Below are 20,995 nucleotides of genomic sequence, written 5' to 3' on the forward strand. Positions count from 1 at the left end.
TTTAGTAAGAAATTTTGTAGTTAAAAGCTCAATACGTAACTAATGCAAAAACCGTTAATAAAGTAACTTCCTCTTTTAATAGGCGATACACACTATTCGGTTTCAATTATTATGCCTTTATATCTTAGGAATGAAGAAACTGTTGATAAAAAAAAAATTTACTTTTTCCATTTATCACTATAATAAAAAGACATTTAATGATAATAAATTATTTTTTTATAGCAGTGATATTTATTATCACAAATATATTTGATCGTAATTGAGTTAATGTTGTTTCATATTTGTATCTAGAGTTGCTGAAATCTTAAATGACATTTATATAGAGTGTTGGTTATAAATATTTGTATTTATTACTCCCTCAGTCTAACAATAGTTGTTCACTATACTATTTTAGGATGTCCAACAATATTTGTCCACTTTATGAAATCAATGGATAATTTTACACTTACCCTTATCATTAATTATGGTCATTTCCCTATTATATTTTTCAGGACACTGTATTTATTATATTCAAATGTGATATAGTATAATTACCCTTCTATTTATAGGCTTTAAGAAGTCTGCAAAGTCAATAGTGAACAACTATTATTCGACAAAGAAAGTATTTCCACTAAGACTAAATATAATATAATATAATATTAATTAAATTATTATCGCTAAATAATGACTAGTAATCTTTTATTTGTTTTAGTATATAAACCTATAATATATAAATTCGAATGAGTTGGACATAATAATTCATTCCTAAGCCCCCACACCAAAAAAAAAAAAAACGAAGAATTTGAATTGACATATATCCATATTTAATAAGGAAACCACTTAAATTCAAAGAACGATAAAAAAGGATAATTTAATACAGAAACCATTTATTTTTACTTCAAAGGAATAACATATACATACATACAAATCAACGACTGATTTCACAACTTAATTTTATAAAAAATAATTTTATCAATTACTTCACGACTATACTGCATGTACTGTTTGGTCAAGTAATTATAATTCACAGAACAGGAAGAGATGGATCTTGATAAGTTAGTGGGTGCACACTGTGCAATATGACTGTAATTACACTATTCTTTGAGATAATATAATAGCTTCTAACACAAAATATTAAAAGTAATGACTAGGACTATAAAAGTGTGGACATTCATGTGGATAAATTTATTAAATTTGAGATACATTGTATTTGTTTTCTTAATAAAAAAATGAATCTCAAGCTTAATTTAATTTTAAGAAGTTGCTTGTAAAATAAAATATTGTTTAGTAAGGAGCTAATAATTTATATTATAGAAACTTAACATTTCTTTTATGGCGATATTTGAATACAAAATTATATAAAATAGGAGCCAAACTCTGAATAAATCATTAATTAAAATGGATTCGACTTTGATATTAAATACAAGAAAAAAAGTATTTTCAGTTTCATTTTATGTATGCTAGTATTTAAGGATAAAGTGAAATTGCCAAAATAAAATTATTTTTAAATATAAAAAAGTGATATTTTTTTTTACAAAATGCACTAAATTTCGTACATAATAATGAAATAAATGAAATTTATATTTAATAAGTGTTGTAAAGTAGGGCTAATTGAGAGCGTTTAGAGGTGTGACCCAATGTGGAGGACTTAATTCTTAATTTTTCAAAGTATTTTTAAGTGTAGAGCATGTTAAAAGTCGCAATAGAATTATTCAAATATTGAAATTCTCTTCTTTTTTTTATAATCGCTTATTTTGATTTCACTTCATTTGAATTAATTCTCACTCGTATAAATAGATATATTAAGCATAATACATTAAATTTCAAACTTACAAGATGCCAAAAAGTACTAAAATATAAGATAAATACCAAAAAAATTATATCTATTAAGAATTTGATTTTCAAAGATAGTCTAGAATACTTTTAGAGGAATTTTTTTAAAAAAAAGACCTCTAGAATACTACTTTATTTAGGTCCTCTTTTATTCCTATTATTAAATTAATTTCTAATATATACTTCGAATCATTTTTTGCCTTCTACTTTCTTCATGACACGATATATAGACGGGTCATCAGCCTAATGACTTAAGAGATAACTTACATAAATACTCGATATTTATTTTGCTACGTTATTTGTCTTTATTTTAATTACGTGTAAAATAAAAAAAGAGAAACTATTTACACGTGCTGAGTCACACATACGTATGACTCCAGACGCACCGATTAAAATAGGAGTTTGGAAGTGGCCTTTCATATCATTTAAAGTAACGGTTTTTGCACTATGTATTAAACATACAAATCAATAATTTTCACTCCAAAATTTGGAGAATCCACTATTTTTCTCCATTTTTTTGCTGATTTACTTTCTGGGTTTTTCTTATTTTCAGTTCTTGAAGTTTATAAGAATCTCATTTCAAGTGTTTTTTTTTCTGGGTTTCAAGTAAAGACTCCATTTTTATTTTTATTTTGCAGAAATTATCAACCAAAATTGGAGAATTCACCGTTTTTTCTCCATTGTTTTGTTGATTTCCTTTCTGGGTTTCTCTTGTTTTCAGTTCTTGAAGACTGAAGAATTTGCATTTTAAGTTTCTTTTTTCTGGGTTTCATATAAAGACTCCATTTTTTTTGCAGAAATTTTCGACCAAAATTGGGGTTCACCATTGTTTCTCCCTTCTTTTGTTGATATCCTTTCTGGGTTTCTCTTATTTTCAGTCCTTTTATCTTATATAAGTCTCATTTCAAGTGTTTCTTTGTCGTTGTAAGTTGATTGTTTGTTCTGGGTTTCAGATAAGACTCCATTTTTTGCCCAAAATTGGGATTCACCATTTTTCACCCCTTTTTTTGCTGATTCCCTATTTGGGTTTTTCTTCTTTTCAGTTGTTGAAGCCTATATAAGTCGCATTTCAAGTGTTTTGTTTTGATCCTTGTTGATTTTTCGTTCTGGGTTTCGAATAAAGACTCCATTTTTACCCAGAATTTCTTCGAATTGAAAAGTATGGTGGTTCTAGTTTCACGTTCTGGCAGGCATTTACAGAGATACAACCAGGGTCGTCGCCAAGTCGTTGGGTATGTTGACTCTAAAAACAAAAAAAACTCACTTCCCCCCTGTATTCATGCTTGTTGATAGAGACAAATTCAAGATTAAATTGTATACACTAACAACTTAAAATTTCAGTGTGATTTAATATTAGATCATGTTTGTTTTGAACCGAGGGATAAAGGTAGGATAAGGTCTGCGTACATCCTACTCTCCCACGGACTGCACTTGTGGTTACATTTGTGTATGTTGTTGTAGATCATGTTTGTTATAATCAATTAGTACCTTTTAACTTCATGTATTAGATGTATAATTTTTGGAAGTTCTCCTGTTTTTGCATATCCTTCTTGGTATAGTAGGCTATTAGTTCTTGTCTTTTTGCTTATAGTGTCCAAATTTGGGTGAAGATTAGCACTGAGTTTTTATGAGTGAATATTGGAACTAGCCTCTCTAATGACAAGTTCTTGGATGAGGAGTTGAGGCTGTTTTAAAATTAGTTTTACAACAAAGGGGTAAGGTCTGTGTACACTCTACTACCCTCCCCAGATCTCACCTGTGGGGTTTGTTCTTGTTGTTGTTCTCCCACCCCCGGGGGCAGGGGAGTTCAGTCACTGGAAAATCACACTTATATACAAGCTCAGTCTTTTTCTAATTATGTATATGATGTAGATGCTGAACCCCCATAGTGAAAATCATGTCGCGGCCACTGTCCGAGCCAGTCACAGGACAAGAGCCTTCTGCACGGGCTCCGCCTATTTTAGTTTTAACCAGAACTTTTGGTGGGAGGGGTGGGAGGAAAGTGGGTGTAATGAAGAGTTAACTTCTAGAATGAACAAAATGATAGCGAAATGGTCCATTTCAGTCTGCAATTACAAGAATCTCTTTTATTTCTAGCCATTAGTTTAGTAGGTGGAGGGCTAAGTGGTCTAACATCAAGAATGATTTACAAAGTAGAGTCTTTGAAGTAATAACTACTGTTTCAAGTTGCTTGTTTTACTTTGCTTTTTAGTTCTTTTCTTTTGGTAAATCTTTAATTCTTACTTTCCATGTGATATGCTTTTTGACATGCTTAAGACTATAAGATTAAAGGACATTTTGGTACATTCTACATGTCTATAGTTTTCTTTTAATTTTGTGTCAAGTCAAAACCAGACAAGCAAATTGAAACAGAGGGAGTACTTGATTGCAGCTTCTCAATCTATTGGTTTCTGAAAACGAAGTTTTTGTATTTTTTGAAAATGAACATGAGGTGAACTGTTTCAGTTTTGACATTTACCAAAGATTGATAAAGAAATAAATAATTAGTTAGCATAATTTTTCCCTTCCTTATCCTTATCAACTGACCTCATATGTCATTTTCTAATCCCTATTGTGTATTTTTTTTCTTTTGGATGTTTCTGTTAAGCTTGAAATAGTCATGACCTCGTGGCACAGTGTTCACCTCATCACATGTTTTGTTTTTCTCTGGTAAAAGGACCATTTTTTCTTCTCATTTAATCTATTTAATTGTTAAATGAAAGGGTAGGTGAGACATTTATTCATTGTCCTTTTCTTGGTGCATTTTTTCTTCAAAAGTTCTAACAGTGCAAGTGTGATACACTGTTCTTGGACAACAAAAACAACAACATACCCCCGTGTAATCACACAAGTGGGATCTAGGGAGGGTAGATTGTTGGTAGACCTTACCCCTACCTCGTGAAGATAGAGACTGTTCTTGGACAATAACTAAAATTAAGTAGCTGTTGTCTAATAATATCGATCTGATCATTGGTAGCACATACCAGTTACCATGTGGATTTGTTTCTGTTATATGATTCTCTTGTGTAGAAGGCATCTAAAGAATGACTAATACTAGTTTGGATTTATTTTTGGACCACTAAAAATATGTAACTTCATCATTATGCTTACGTTGTCCTGGGATGAGTTTCAAGTATAGATCAACGGTGTGTCTAATTCTCTGGTGTCTTCTGCAGATGTATTCCTTACAGATATAAGGATAATTTTGACCTATCCATGGCGGACGAAGATGCGTTTGAAGTTCTTCTCATAAGTCCTCAGAGAAAAGGAAAAGGATTGTTGTTCCCCAAGGTAGCCACCGATCTATATGGGTTTTGTTACTCGATGATAGTTTATTCTCTAAACTCTACAGATTCATTTGTCTGCTTTGCTTACAAATCTCGCTCTTGTTATATCAGGGAGGTTGGGAAAAGGATGAAACAATTGAAGTTGCAGCAAGGCGTGAGACGATTGAGGAAGCTGGTGTTTGCGGCGATATTGGGGTTAGTTTTTAAAACAGTGATTCCTTTTAGTTTCTTATAATTTCAACTTGTTACCATTAATCCTGAGTATTGATTTTGAATCAGTACACTAGTTTCTGATTCAATATGGTTTCATGATGGTTCGCATTTAAGACTCGTACTGAAACCAGATCACCTCTTAAAGATACTCTTAATCTTCCAAATCAATGCTTAATAGTAACAGGTCGACTAAGTATGCTTGTTCAACGGCGAAAAGAAATCTTATTACTTGCTAGCGGTTTTTTAATTGTTAATCTGCTATCCTGTTGGTGTTAATATCTACATATAGGTCGTTAGATGTAGTTCTAACAAGAGGTTGGAAACTTTATTGCAGGGCAAACTAGGAACATGGTTCTTCGAGAACAAAAATGGTGACACTGCCTATGAAGGACACATGTTCCCTTTATTTGTGAAAGAGGAACTAGATTTGTGGCCTGAGAAAGACATCCGTGAAAGATTTTGGGTATGCAGCTGTCCGTACTCGATAAGTTTGCATATAAATAACGTCACATAATCATCTTTGCTTACTAGTATTTCCAAATGTCATTTGCAGATGAGCGTTCAAGAAGCAAGAAAGCTCTGCCAACAGGTGTGGATGAAAGAAGCATTGGAGATGTTAGTTAGTCGGCTCACATCACAACGTAGGCGGACTATAATGGACCAGTTTTCAAGAATCAGCCGTGGCTCCAGTGGTCATGGAACTGTTTTACGTTTGGGATGTAGGGCTCAAGTACTTACTCCACCACCACCAAGCCCGGCAGAAGAGGCCTAGTTTCCATCAGCCAAAGAATGTGGCAGAAATAGCTTGTAAATAAGAAATTAGAACAGCACATGGCATGTGGATTAGCTGCACAGCACGGTTGGAAAGCTGCTGCAAACAAAAGCATGGTTTTGAGTGAAGGAAGGTAGAGGTGTAGGCCCATTATTCTCAAGATTTCGAACTGTAGGCCGGTGATCCTTCACCAAGTGTTGAACCCGGTCATTCACCAAGTTTTGACCCAGGCGCCTATAATCCTTGGGAATGTCTCGGTTATTAAAAAGATAGGAAATCGTGTACGATGGCTGGTGGAGTACAAGTCACTTTATCCAGATGTAACAGTGTAGTAGCAACTGCAACTGCAGACGGAGTCGTATGTCTAGCTAGCAATCTGTCTTAGTGCTAACTCCAATTTTCAAGAAAACAGAAACATAGAGGTACCATAGAACTGTTTAGTTTTTTTTTTTTCCCTCCTTGTTTTGTTTTCTTAGAATTGGAGTTGTATATAGATGGACTGTTGAATGGCTTTAGGCTCAGAAACCGTGTTGTTTAGGATGCAGTCTTTTTTAGGAACTTTACTTTTCTGCCGAAAGATAGTAAAGTTGCCTTTTAACTTATGATGATTGCTCTTAATGTCGAGTAAACTTTTATTTACTGTATCAATACACTCTGTCATGTGGGCTTGGATTTCTTTTCATGGGTCAAAATACATGTTTATGTTTTTTTGAGTGGCAATTAAATTTGAATCAACTCACCTAATGAAAAAACAACTTTTCCACCCCAAGAGTTTCATCAACATGATACAAGGACTTGTATGTTTGATTTAACTCTGGACTGGAAGTGTCATCGTGTTTGCCTATAACTATAGATAAAATGTCTATATACAATAAAATTACGCTCATTCTAAACCAATCGCCTTTAGTTGAGTACTCTTATATGGTTAAAATTTGATTTTTGTAACGTTGTAGTCACCATATGACTGATCTGAACATATTTATCCACATTCAACGGGTTATTATATAAACAACTTGTATGCTAAGATTTGCCTATTGAGTAATGGGAAGCAGGCTAGTCCCTGAAAATGCCCCACCAGTAAGTTCCTTCTGTCATTGGGAAAAAAATATAGTGTAAATTCCTTCCTTGCTTTCTGTTGGTCATTAACCAACTAGAGTGTTCTATACTTCTTCCCTACTCATACAGTTAGAGCTATTTTGAAGGAATTGTTGTCTCAATGCCTTTAACTGGATATTTTATCCACATTTACACTTCACCAGACAGGGAAATACAAAAGCAAGAAGTTTCTTCATGCTAAAAATTGCATCTAGGTCTTTTTATCTTCTCCTTGAGGCATGAAAATGGAATGTTTTAAAAGGGATATATCATCTTTAGAATTGAAAGGAAAAGATCGAATCTAATTGCAAACTATACACGAAAATATAGAATAATAAATAAATTTTGACTACTGCAATCTTCTTCATTGCTGTTAACAAACAAATGAAGATGAGCAGTAGCTAATATAATTTGCCTAAAATCCCAAGCATATCAATTTCATTGGCATGTCTATAACAACAACATACCCAGTGGTGATCCCATAAATGGGGTCGGGGGAGGACTTTGCCCATACCTTGGGAAAGGTAATGAGGTTGTTTCCAATAAGACTCTCAGCTCGTGAAAAGCTACGTTGCAAAAAAACTGAAGAATTCTTTGGCATGTCTGTTGGCTATTATAATCAAATCATTAACTCTACTAGCCTTCTCCTAGTCAAACTGCCAGCCACTTCCACAGTTCCACCTCAAACCACTCTACACTCTCTCTCACACACAGAGAAAAAAGACCACCACACTGCCATGCCACTTTCAGCAATGGGCTTGACACAACCAACATGGTTCATACTTTATACAGTCTGACTTCTAAATAATGACCCCAAATCACATTAATTGACCTCAATTACAGTCAAAAAGACTCAGATGATCATCATCCTAATTCCTAACCAGTCAGTCCACCAGACTTGGCCAAACTCTGTTGTAAGAAGTTGCCAGGTTCCCCAGAAAATACGGTGCTGTTGGATATTCTAAAAGAAGGTTTGTTTTGGGATTTCACTTGCTTTCTGCTTTAAGCACCATATATTCCCAATCAATAAATCTCCTCGCTGTAGCATACCCTCAACTAATTTGATGTTGATTTTCCAAATATTGGTTCTTGTTTCTAAGAGAACAAAAAAAAACATAAAGCAAGATACCCTTTTAAAGGCTCCATATTTGGTCATGGATACAATAAATAGTTGCTCAAAGTTCAAACAAGGAGATATCAGAGCTGTTGGGGATGGAAAAAGCATGGTGACATGGTCTACCAAGGCCAGGATTTGAAAGAGAGGATTCACTTTCCGAAATTCCAAGTGACATGATTTCCTCCTTCAAAAGCTAAAGTTGAATGATTGAAGTCTCCTTTAGGTTCAGTCGAAGAGATCAAAGTGAAGTCATCAATTCACCCATTCGAATGGTCTCCCCCAAGATTGATCTCTTTTCCAAATAAACCAAACCTTGATACCACATTCATCAAATAGATATGGCCATCAGTTAGTTTTCTTAAAGCAAGGTGATCCTCCTTTTTGTTGTCCAATACTATTCACAGCTCCTTTCAGCTCTATCCTTAGGAACTAAATTCTGTAGCATAGCTAAACCCCTCTCTACCTTGAGATCTCGTCCTGACCCTTAGTAAGTCATGATTACTCTAATGGTTCACATAAGGCTACAGTAGGTGGATTTTTGAAGAAATGAGGTTGCCGTAAGAAGAACCTTGTGGAGATCTCAGAGAGCCTCTCTCAAATAAAAAAATGAAGGTAAGTGACAATAAAAGTAGTTGTGGCAATGGGTTGGGTCAAGGGTTAGATTACTCTTACAAATAATAAAAAGGAAATTCACTAAACCAGAGAGGTGGAGCAAGCTAGTTTTAAGTTGGGTAAGACTATGTGGGGCAGGCAAGGATATATGGGAAGAAATGATTCCCGCCCCATTGCAATCTTTAAAGAGTTAGTAAAGAAGTTGTTAGCATTCTAGTTAATTTGGTTAACTCCACCTAAAAGGCCAACTCGCTTGGTATGCAAAATACACTAGTTAATGTGTTATGCTTAACAAGAGACAAGAGAACAACCATGCTTACAAGTAACCATGCACACCTCATCATTTAAAAAGGCGGTGCATGAGCCATAAGGATATTTCAAGTCTTTTGAGTAGTAACAACTTATTGTATCTAAACTAACTTGCACGCACCTTGGCCAACCACTAGGGAGCGTGCTACAATGCAACAAGCAAAGGTTGTATCAGGGGATCAAACCTCGGATCTACAGTCCAATATTTCAATCACCAGATCATCCCCTTGAGAAAACATTAATGATTATTTCTTTTTTCCATTTCCTATTTTATTCAGCAAGACATTATTTTAGTAAAGGATAGTAATCCAGTTACAGTTACAGACAATCCAACATCTTGGTTCCAAATCTCTACCAAAACACACAGCAATCAAGAACTATACCAAGAGTATAGCACGACGTTCAGCATTTTGGCAATATGTGTAGTTACTACCTATACTATCAACAACATCAACTAAAATACTTCCACATTGGGCTTACCAAGCACTTACCTGCTGCTCATGCTGTCCACTTGGTGAGCGGTGCGCTCATTATCCTGATTTTTCTTTCGTTAGGTTGACCAATGAATAAAGTTTAAACTTTTATTCATGAATACCACATAAAGTTTCTAGACATGGGTATAACAATGACACCCGTGTAATCCCACAAGTGTAATCTGGGGGAGGGTGGCGTGCACGCAGCCTTACCCCTACCCTGTGAAGGTAGAAACGTTGTTCCTACAGACAGTGGCGAATTTACAGCCAAAAAATAGGGCACCCGCACCCGTGGTCTCTTCGTAAAATTAGATATTTTATATGTATATTTTTTAAGATTTTGTATAATACTATATTCTTGCACCCGTACTACAAGAAGTCTAAATAGTCCACATGGTTAGATGTTGAGCTTTTGACCTTGAGAATTAAGGATCAATTCTCACTTCAATACTTTTACTTGGTGCACCCATGTTCGAAAAATCCTAGATTCGCCTCTGCCTACAGACCCTCAGCTCAAGTAACAAAATATAAGATGCATTACCCATTAAGTCATAAATTCCATAATATAGCTCATGCATCAGTCTACAAACAATCAAAACAAGTGCTAACTAATATAACAATCGAAAACCCAAAAATCAAAACAAGATAATCCATTGAGCAATTCACAAGTCGTATAACATTATTACTCCATAATTAAAGATCAAAGCAGTACAAGAAAAACCCAATTCACTAAATATCCCAGACCATATAAATACCAGCAAAAGAGTGGCAGATCCGATTGGAAAACCCGAAACTCGATCCAAATCGTTCACTTCAATCCTGAGCCTTCAACTTCTCCACACGCTTATTCAACTGCTCAACTTTAACAACAAGTCCAGTAACAGAATACAACAGCCAGTAGAAAACAAGAGCAGATGCGATGAGAAGCGCGTTACGCTGAGACTTCATAATCGATTTCTGATGACGGAGGTGCTCCGATGGGGAACAAGATTCGGCTGATTCACAAGTGGGTCGGGTCTCATACTTCCAGTATATATCCATTAACAGGAAGATACAAAAGGGTACGATCGAGAGAAACGGTTTGAGAAGATTTCGGGTCACGGCGATTAACCCTTTACGAAGTGGGTCAAGACCCGGAATTGTTAGGAGAAGGAGCATGATTGCTTCTGCACCCGCAGCGTAGCTGAGAACAACCCATTCCAACGCCATTGATGATTGATCGAAGAATTGAAGGTGCTTTTTTTTTCTCAGAGAAGATGAAGAATTGAAGAATAGTTTTTTGATTAATTAAGAAGGAAAGTATCAATTATAAAGTGTGAAAAAAAGAATTTGGGCCATATTGATTAAAGCCCATCTTGCAAGTTTCCCAAATCCCAATAACAATAGAAATTGTATTTGTTAAGCCAATTTCATTTTCACATGTGTTATTTAAGTTATCGTATTTATTTTTGGCAAAATTACCTAATTTACATAAGTGAAGGTCTTTTATTTAATAATTATCACTTTTAAATATACTTTTAATTTATTATTATTTTTGTCAATTTTTAGCAATACTTACTTAAAATAATTTTGTTCCTGTTTATGTAAGTAAAGAATTTAAACTTAGCAAGTGCTGTCATTCGCAACTTTTAGCAATAATGTCATTCAACCAAATTGTTATAAATGGTTAAAAGAATAATGTTGACAAATATCGTAAATATTTTTTAAAAAGTGTACACGTAAGTGATTTTCCCAATAAATAAACATTTATATCATCTTTATTAATTCTTTTCAGAAAAATTACATATCAAGTTTGGTACATGCATTTTTGCTACCACATACTCTGAAATACATATTTATAGGGGGAGAGGCGAAGGATGGAGTATGTGTCTCTCACATACATGTGAATCACTATAGATATATGCAAATGGAATTTCAGATACATTCTGAAATACATATACAAAGGGAAAGAGGTCACAGACAGAGAGAGGCGAGAGAGAGTTAAATACATGTAAATCAACTTTGATGTACTATATCTAGCATAAATTACACCTTACTTTAATCTCATATATCTGAGATACATGTATTTGAGGTCCAAATTTCTAAAAAAATTGTAACATTAAAAACTAACGTTGAAGGAAACTAATTTGCTCTAAAACTAGTGAGATTTGTGTTGTTTGCACTATGTTTTTTAAAAAGTAGTTAACCCGTAAACAGTATTGACTAGGGGTGTCAAAAATGAACCCAAACATAGATAACCCGCCCAGAATTTTAAGGGTTGGACTCAAGATAATTTGAAGGAAAAATTACTTGGATGGGTACCAGAGGCGTATCCAGAATTTTGAGATGATGGGTGCACTGTTATAAAAAGGTTGATTTATGATTTAAATTTGATATGTTCGACATTTTGGTTTTTAATTTACTGAAAATCGTTAAAATTTTAAAATTATAGGTCTAAAATTAATTCATGTATATATATATATATATATATATATATATATAGCAGTTACCACTTAGAGAAGTGTTATCTAATTTTAGAAAGAAAAATAAAACTAGAAAGAAAAATAAAACAAGATAAATGTAAAATTCAAATTTCTAACCTCGCGGAGAGGGGTGCATCCAATCATAATCGCATTATGCGATACTTCAAGTGTGGGTTCACACATCTATATTTCAATATTTTTTTAAAATATAACACTACTATATATGATCTCGGGAGGGGACCATGGGTTCACGTGAACCTGATGACCCTCCCTTAGATACGCCTCTGATGAGTACCTTTTAATAAATAACTACTAATTTTAGCAATACTTTTTATTTATTACTATTTACAGCAATACTATGTTAAATCTGCAATATGTATTAAAAGTGAATTATATGTGCAATATATATGTATTATAACTGTTTTCATAAATATATTATGCGCGCTTGGTAAGAATATGACACATTGTATTATAAGTGTATTAAAATGCGTGATAAATGTATTATCCATCAATAAAACTTGTATTACATGTGAATAATAAATTATTCTTTGTAATATGTATTGAACATGTATTATAAATGTATTAAAAGTGATCTAGTGAAAAAAAAAGTTATTGCTATAAATGGTAAAAATAAATAAATTAATATAGTATATTTATGTAAGTTTCCCTTTGATTTGGGTTCAATCTCAACTCATTCAAGCCTAACTCATTTTAAGAGAATCCTCAATTAAGCTCAATTCAATCTCCAATTTCAACCCGTATTAAAACTCTATACTAAGATATGTTTTTATATTAATGGTATGAATTATTATCTATTTAACATCTTTTAGGATTTATCTATCCATTTGTTACTTTTTTAATAAAAAAAAAATCTTGAGCTGAAATTCAAATTGTGATTATAAAAGTTAAATATCACTATGTTAAAATTGTTGAGATTAATTGGGTCAAATTGGGTGGGTCAAGACCCAACCCATTTTTTAACCCATTTGAGCCCAAAGTAAACTTGGGTGGGTCAAGATCCAACCCGATTTCTATTTCAACTCATTTTAATATCTCTAATTTCAACCCAATCCGCCCATTTGACACCCCTAGGATTGACTATTGAGAAACTTCAGACATAGCTCATGCAGGTGTGGTAGATGATACTGTTAGTTCGATAGTTTTAACTTTTAATCTAAATATTTAAAGATTGAAGTTTCAAATTGCATGAACAATATGCAACTCCATATACATAAATTTGGAGTTAGATTTTGACAATCCAACATTAGTAACTTTAGTTCGAATTTTCAACTTTAGCTGATAAGTATTGTTTTATTTAAAAAAAAGATATTTTTGACTGGTTTAGAGTCGCCACTTAATTTTTAAGAAAACATCAAGAAAACTATTGTTTTCAAAAGACTAAAACATAAATCCAATGAAAACTTAAAAGGGGTTCGAGGTTTTTATTAGTGTTCTAGGAAGGGTTTTAAAGTATCTAGAACACCCGCTAATGCGGTTATCCGGCAATTAATTATTCGGCTAAAAATATTTAATTTAACTTGAATTGAGCAAATTTTGTAGTTAGGACCATTTCAAGAGAAAAAGGAAAAAAATATTAAGGTATTATCCAAGTCGAGTATTTTGCAAAAAATATTTTTTAGGCCTCGTTGAAGGTGATTGATTTAGTTAAGTTATAAAATCAAAACGGGTATCTTTGGGGATTTGAATTTTAAAACCTTAAGATTAATTTTAGCAAATAAAACATATAATAGCAATTGAATAGATAAGGAAAGGAAATTTGGGCCTGAGTCTGGATCTGTCCGCCCGGGCCAGTACCTGGGGCCATTTTCATTTTGGGGCATTTGGCCCATTTGAGTCACCTGCGTCTGTCCTAGTCTAATATACATAAGACATTTCTTTTGGACCAGGCCCAATGTCCTTCCACCTGTCCTAAACTCTAACAAAATAATAGCAAAGTGGGCTTAGGCCCAAAAGTAACAAAATACAACTTGTTAAATAAGGAGTGGGCCTTTTAAGCCCCTTTTTTATTTTTTCGTATACACCTAGTGTACAGAAATCCATATCGGCTCTAATCCCTGTTCGTCAATTTTTTAAAGGACATGTTCTTCCATTCCATTGACCCGTTTAACTCGATAAGAAGGAAGTGTTGAGCTTCAACCAATCTCGAGATGCAAGGAATAAAGGAGAGGGTCCGATAGACCCAAATCGGGGAAGATCATGCATAAAATAAACAAATAATAAGGATTAGTAATTAATCAAGATTGGATACTCACTAAAAATAGCTAACTATACAAGATGGTAGTAAGATCAATTTTCCTCACAATAACCTGGCAGACACTAACCCCCATGACAACATTTACTTTCGCACATCTAATAGCCAATCGAGTGAAGCTATGCGTTAAGAACATTATTCAAAGTGAAGACAAGGAAGCAGAACATGGGCCAAATTTAATAGAAAGAATACACTTAATATCAACCCAACATGCTTTATACAATTAAACTTTAATAAAACATGTCAAACCTTCCAATTTCAAAGAAAACAAAATTCACTCCAGTAAGCAAAAGACAAAAAAAATGAACTGGGCAGACAAACTCATGGAGAAGGGAAAAAGAAAATAAATAAATGAATAAAATAATAATAATAATAAATAAATAAATAAACAACCCAAAAAATATAATAAAATAGAAGGAAGTGAGCAACACAGCTAATGCAATACGGAAAGTAAACAATATTATTCTTAATCATCAAGGGGGCTTCTTAGCTTTAGAAGACGTGCTATTTGAAGAAAAATAATTTCACCATAATGTGCACTTTGAACAATACAGAGAGCAACCCACAAAAAATACGACTTTACGAATGCACCGCCTAAGCTATTTAACCCGAACAAACAGCTTCCCAAAATTGGAAAGAGGAATAATTTTAATTGCTGCAATTATGGACAGCAGCCCACCACTAATTCTAACCCCTCCTTTATAATATTATAGTCATGACACATTCTTTCAAGAAACCATAATCAACAAGCATGGATATTGACACACTATCAAGGCAAAATTTAAAAAAAAACGAGCCACATGGAACCTAAGACACATAAAATTAGTTCATAAAATCCGACATGGAATAAATAGCAACACAATATTAAGGAAAAATCGAGCTACACTAATGCTCTATTAAGTGGGTGACAACTATTTCGCTTCAAATCGGAAACATGGAATAAAACTTGGACTAATATAACGAGAACATCGCCACTCTTGTGGAGGCATCTTCATGCTAGTAGGAAGCTCTATTAACTAGGATGAACAAATGAGTCGTAATAATACAAACAAATACATTTAAACTACCAAAATATGACTCCCAAATAAGATGGAGGCTCAAGCTTCAAAAGAGAACAAAGACACACTTTCTTGCAGAAAACTTTAACAACCAGCAATACAGGTCAAACAAATAAAATGCCGACCTTTCGAATGCTAAAATGACTACGACCAACAATAAGCAATCACATAACAAAACCTTTTTGACATCGAAACACCATCATCTTCTAAAAAAAATAATAGGAAAAATGGGTGAGGAGAGTATTACAGAGGAGGGGACAATACTTTATTCCGTGCAACGACTGAGGCAAAACGAACAGGACGAGCTCTTCCACAACCACAAACGACCTTTGAGAATTCTATTAAGCAGCGGAAATGTCGTCTTTTAAAAAGATGAAGCTGGGAACGGAATACTCTTGTAATATTATTGATTTCAGGGTCTGTTTTTTCGCTTTTTAGTCTATGTATATTCTCCCTTTTTTCACTTCAAAGAAAAAATCCCCCCCTTTTCAACTGTGAATAAGAGAAATTATATAGAAGGGGAAAATGGTTCAGAAAAAAAATGGGGGGAAAACCAACGAAAAAGGGGCAAACCAAGGCCCAAATTCAAAATTTGAAATAAAAAACCTTTCACCAATTCGGACAAACATCTTTTCTGAGGTTTTCAACCCATTCCGAAAGAGGAAAGGGGAGAAAAACATGATTGCTGCCTGTTGTCTGCTGCTGGACAAGTTCTGGGTTTCTTGCGTGAAAAAAAACGAAGAAACGTGGTTGGGGTCATTTGTTTGCTATGTATTTTTGTTTCTGAAATTTGCACATTGTTTTGGGTTTCTTTTGAAGAAATAAAAAGTGGGTCTGGTTTGAGAAGTTTAGAAGTGGGCTGCAGTAAATTGATTAATGACCCAACTTTGGTCTTTTAAAAATGTGTTGAAATGAGTTGGAAATTTGGCTAAGGAAAATATAATCAAACAAACCCCCCAAATGAATTTCCGAACGTAACCAAATTGAGATTGGCAATGGCAACATCTCGTGCCAACCTCTGCGATTATCAATCATTTTCCTCAAAATCTTTTTTATGTTCCTGTTGGCAGCTTCTACGGCTCCATTCATTTGGGGACGATAGGCGGTTGAGTTTCGGTGAGTAATCTTGAAATGTCCACATATCTCTCTCATCAAGTGACTATTGAGATTCGCCCTATTATCTGTAATGATGGATTCTGGTACTCCAAACCTACATATCAAATTGTTGCAAACAAAATCAGCTACAACTTTCTTGGTCACAGACTTATACGAAGCTGCTTCCACCCACTTGGTGAAGTAGTCAATGGAAACCAAAATAAATCTGTGTCCGTTAGATGCGGCTGACTCTATTGGACCAATGACATCCATACGAACGGCCAAGGTGAACTCATGGCATTGAGTTCATGAGGTGGGACACGAATCAGATCTCCATGCACTTGACATTTATGACACTTATGCACAAACTTGCAACAATCATGCTTCATGGTCATCCAAAAATACCCGGCGCGAAGGATCTTCCTCGACAAAGTGAGCCCATTCATGTGAGTACCACAAACTCTGGCATGTATCTGTTCCAGAAGCTTCGCAGCTTCGCTAGCATCAACGCATCTGAGAAGACCTAAATCTGGAGTCCTCCTATAAAGGATTTCCCCACTTGCAAAGAAATTGAGGGTCATGCGGCGTATCGACTTCTTTTGGTTGTACGTTGCATTCTCAGGATAAGTCCCGTCCTCTAAACACTTCTTGATGTCAAAATACCAATGCAAACCATCTGGTTCTGCTTCAATATGTGAACAATGAATAGGCTGCTCTTTTACCTCTATATCCAAGGGATCAATATAACTTGTATCTGGATGTTTAATCATTGAGGCAATGGAGGCGAGAGCATCGGCCAACTCATTCTGTGTCCTGGGAGTGTGTTTGAACTTAATCTTGGTAAATCTCTTGCACAACTTCTGTATATACCGCACATACGGTGTGATCTTTGGGTTTTTCACGGCCCAATCCCCTTGAACTTGATGAATCAGCAAATCTGAATCTCCAATAACCAGCAACTCGTGAACATTCATATCAATTGCCATCTTCAGACCGAGGATGCAAGCTTCATACTCAGCCATGTTGTTCGTGCATTCAAATCGGAGTTTAGCCGCCATAGGATAGTGTTGACCGATTTCTGACACTAAGACCGCTCCGATTCCTTTCCCTTGATGATTCGCCATTCCATCAAAGAACACTCTCCAACCAGGGTACGCTTCAGAAATATCCTCACCAACAAACGAAACTTTCTTATCGGAAAAATAAGTCTTAAGCGGTTCATACTCTTCATCAACTAGATTCTCTGCAAGATGATCAGGCAAGGCTTGCGCCTTTATCGCCTTCTGAGTCACATTCACAATGTCAAACTCACTCAAAAGCATTTGCCATTTAGCCAACTTCCCGGTCGGCATTGCTTTCTGGAAAATGTACTTCAACGGGTCCATCCTGGAAATAAGGTATGTGGTATAAGAAGACAAATAATGTCTCAACTTTTGAGCGATCCAAGTCAAAGCACATATGGAGTGAATTTCTTGCTCAAGTAATAAATGGCTCGCTCTTTCCTCCCAGTTTCGTCATGTTGACCAAGCACACATCCCAATGCGTTATCTGAGACAAACAAATATAACAATAACAGACTCCCTTCTCGCGGAGGGACCAACACCGGTGGATTGGACAAATAGTTCTTGATAGCATCAAAAGCAGTTTGACATTCTCCGGTCCACTTGGTCGAGGCATCTTTTTTCAATAACTTAAAAATGGGCTCACACACCACAGTGGATTGAGCTATGAACCGACTGATGTAGTTCAACCTTCCCAAAAAACTCATCACCTTTTTCTTGGTCTTTGAAGGAGGTAATTCTTGGATCGCCTTGATCTTGGAAGGGTCAAGCTCAATGCCCTTCCTGCTGACTATAAATCCCAACAATTTGCCACCTGGCACTCCAAAAGCACATTTGGCGGGATTTAACTTCAAATTATATCGGCGTAGACGATCAAAGAATTTCCTCAAGTGAGTCAAGTGATCCGAACTCTCGCGGGACTTGATTATGACATCATCTACATACACCTCGATCTCCTTGTGAATCATATCGTGAAAAATGGTCATCATAGCCCTCATGTAAGTAGCACCGGCATTTTTGAGACCAAACGGCATCACCCGATAATGATATACACCCCAAGGCGTGATGAAAATTGTCTTTTCTGCATTTTCTTCGTCCATCAGGATCTGGTGGTAACCCGCATAACAATCCACAAATGACTGCATCTCATACTTAGCACAGTTATCAATGAGGATGTGAATGTTTGGCAATGGAAAATTATCTTTTGGGCTAGCTTTGTTGAGATCTCTGTAATCAACGCAAATTCTGATTTTTCCGTCTTTCTTGGCAATCGGAACAACGTTGCCTAACCAAGTCGGATATTGCGTCAGTTCCACTACTTGAGACTCGATCCATTTTGTAATCTCCTCATTGATATTCAAACTCAACTCAGACTTGAATTTCTGAGTCTATTGTTTTACTGGACTGAAATCTGGATTGATCGACAACTTGTGGGACACCATATTCGTGCTCAAACCTGGCATGTCTTTATAAGACCGGGCAAATACATCAATGTATTCCGTGAGCAAACGAAGTAGGTCTCTTCTTTGGGCTTCAGTCAAATGGACACTGATTCTGACTTCTTTGACACATTCCTCATCTCCGAGATTCACAATTTCAGTTTCTTCAAGATTTGGCTTGTGTTGATTCTCAAATTGTCGAAACTCCTCAGCAACATGTTCGGGAACCTCATTTTCTTCTTCATATTCCTCACAATCATCATCACCTGTCACAATTTAAAACATGACATTGACAGATTTTAAATTAATATTACTGAAATCATAAACAAACAAAGTTAGGAAAGTAAAATATAAACAAATAAATTTTGATAAAATCGGCTTTCATTTAAATTGAAATTCAAGCACAAACTTTGGCCATGGCCGAGGGCCATTTTGCCTTTTTAAACATCAAAAGGGAATTTAAAAGCTTCAAACAAATAACAATGCATAAAGGGTGGGTCTCGGGCCTCTTCCGAACTACCACCAATTTTAAAACAAACAGAGACATATGTCTTTTCTACCCAGATGAGCGGGAAATTAGGAGTGGTGTGGAGGTCCAGTTCTGCAATTGCTCATCAGGTTGTGCATCACGGATGCCTGATGTCCCGGCTTCTTCTTCGATGACCGCATCAATCTCCTCAAAGAGGCCCCAGATTCCTTCCCCAAGACTAACATCGTTGACGTTTTCTTGTACCGGAAATGACTTGTACAGATGAGGAATTGGCTGGCCAATGCTTGATCAACACTATTGTTCTTCATCTCTGCTTCGTCGTTTGTTGGGACATATCCCAAACCAAACTTTGCTCCTTTGACGGGAATTTGGATAGGCTCGACGATTCCTTGGAAATGCTTCCCCAATCCAAAACCTGGTTCGAAACCATTCTGGAGCATAACAGTAGCAATCATCTTGTACACGGCAGACATAGGAGGCTGTGGAGTCAAGTCATCACCAGTGGCATTTACCAGCTCCATCGTGTAGAAATCACAACCTCGAGAGAAATCATCAACGATTGGCACATACCCATTGGAATGACTCCCTTCGCCATAAATGACTAATTCCTTGTCCTTCCAAACAAACTTCATTAATTGGTGAAGGGTAGAAGACACAGCCCCAGCCATGTGAATAAACGGTCTTCCAAGAAGCAAGTTGTAACTGGTGTTGATATCTAACACCTAGTACTCCACATTAAAATCTGCAGGACCCACCTGAATATCCAAGTTTACTGCACCCAATGTGTCTCTTTGCACTCCGTCAAGGGCCCTCACATTGACTTGGGTCTAGTGAAGCTTTCCCAAGTCGAATTTCAGTTGCCTCAGAGTCGAAAGTGGGCAAATATTAAGACCGGATCCGTCATCGACCAATACACGATTAATTATCTTTTCTCGATACATACAGGTGACATGCAGAGCTTTGTGGTGCATCCTCCCTTCAAAGGGTAGCTCTTCGTCACAGAAACTGATTCGGTGTCCTCGGATGACCTGGTTTATCATGGCAGCTAAATTATCACTGTTAGTACCCACAGGCACATAAGTATCATCCAAAGCCCTCATCAGAGCCTGCCTATGTAACTGCGAACTCATCAACAAAGCCCATACAGATATCTGAGCTGGCGTCTTCTCCAAGTGCTTTACAATCGAATAATCTTTCGGCTGTATTTTTCTCCAGAACTTCTCGGCCTCGGCTTCACTGATCGGCATTTTTGCTTGGTACTTCTTCTGCCCCTCTTGGGCTAATTCTTCCGGTGTGTAGCACTTGTCAGATCTGGTCATGCCTTGAGTAACAGCTGTTTCAATAACAAATTTTGGTCGGGTAAGAGTTTCTCGTGGCACCAAGGCAACAGCCTTCCAGGTGTCAGAATCACAAACTCTTTCTTTTCTT

At 35.7% G+C, this 20,995-nt stretch overlaps 4 protein-coding genes across 4 annotated transcripts in view; 2 read left to right on the forward strand and 2 right to left on the reverse strand.

Moving 5' to 3' along the window:
* The window catches only part of LOC125818914 (glutamine synthetase cytosolic isozyme 1-1), a 176,314-nt gene that overhangs the window by 39,211 nt on the left and 116,108 nt on the right, over positions 1–20,995 (reverse strand). The window lies entirely within an intron of this gene.
* Positions 1–20,995, forward strand: part of LOC125818922 (uncharacterized) — a 196,224-nt gene that overhangs the window by 4,891 nt on the left and 170,338 nt on the right. The gene's annotated exons all lie outside the window — the stretch shown is intronic.
* On the forward strand, positions 2,760–6,705 carry LOC125818920 (nudix hydrolase 18, mitochondrial-like). Its single transcript, XM_049498431.1, has 5 exons — positions 2,760–3,044; positions 4,989–5,103; positions 5,211–5,294; positions 5,647–5,775; positions 5,866–6,705. Exons 1-5 carry the CDS (start codon positions 2,974–2,976, stop codon positions 6,082–6,084), a joined length of 618 nt encoding a protein of 205 aa, XP_049354388.1. The 5' UTR covers positions 2,760–2,973; the 3' UTR covers positions 6,085–6,705.
* Positions 10,325–10,966, reverse strand: LOC125818923 (uncharacterized). The gene has a single exon (XM_049498433.1). It carries the CDS (start codon positions 10,897–10,899, stop codon positions 10,504–10,506), a length of 396 nt encoding a protein of 131 aa, XP_049354390.1. The 5' UTR covers positions 10,900–10,966; the 3' UTR covers positions 10,325–10,503.

The sequence above is a fragment of the Solanum verrucosum genome, unplaced genomic scaffold (genome assembly GCF_900185275.1).
Source record: "Solanum verrucosum unplaced genomic scaffold, falcon-dt-bn FXZP01000252.1, whole genome shotgun sequence".
Lineage (NCBI taxonomy): Eukaryota > Viridiplantae > Streptophyta > Magnoliopsida > Solanales > Solanaceae > Solanum > Solanum verrucosum.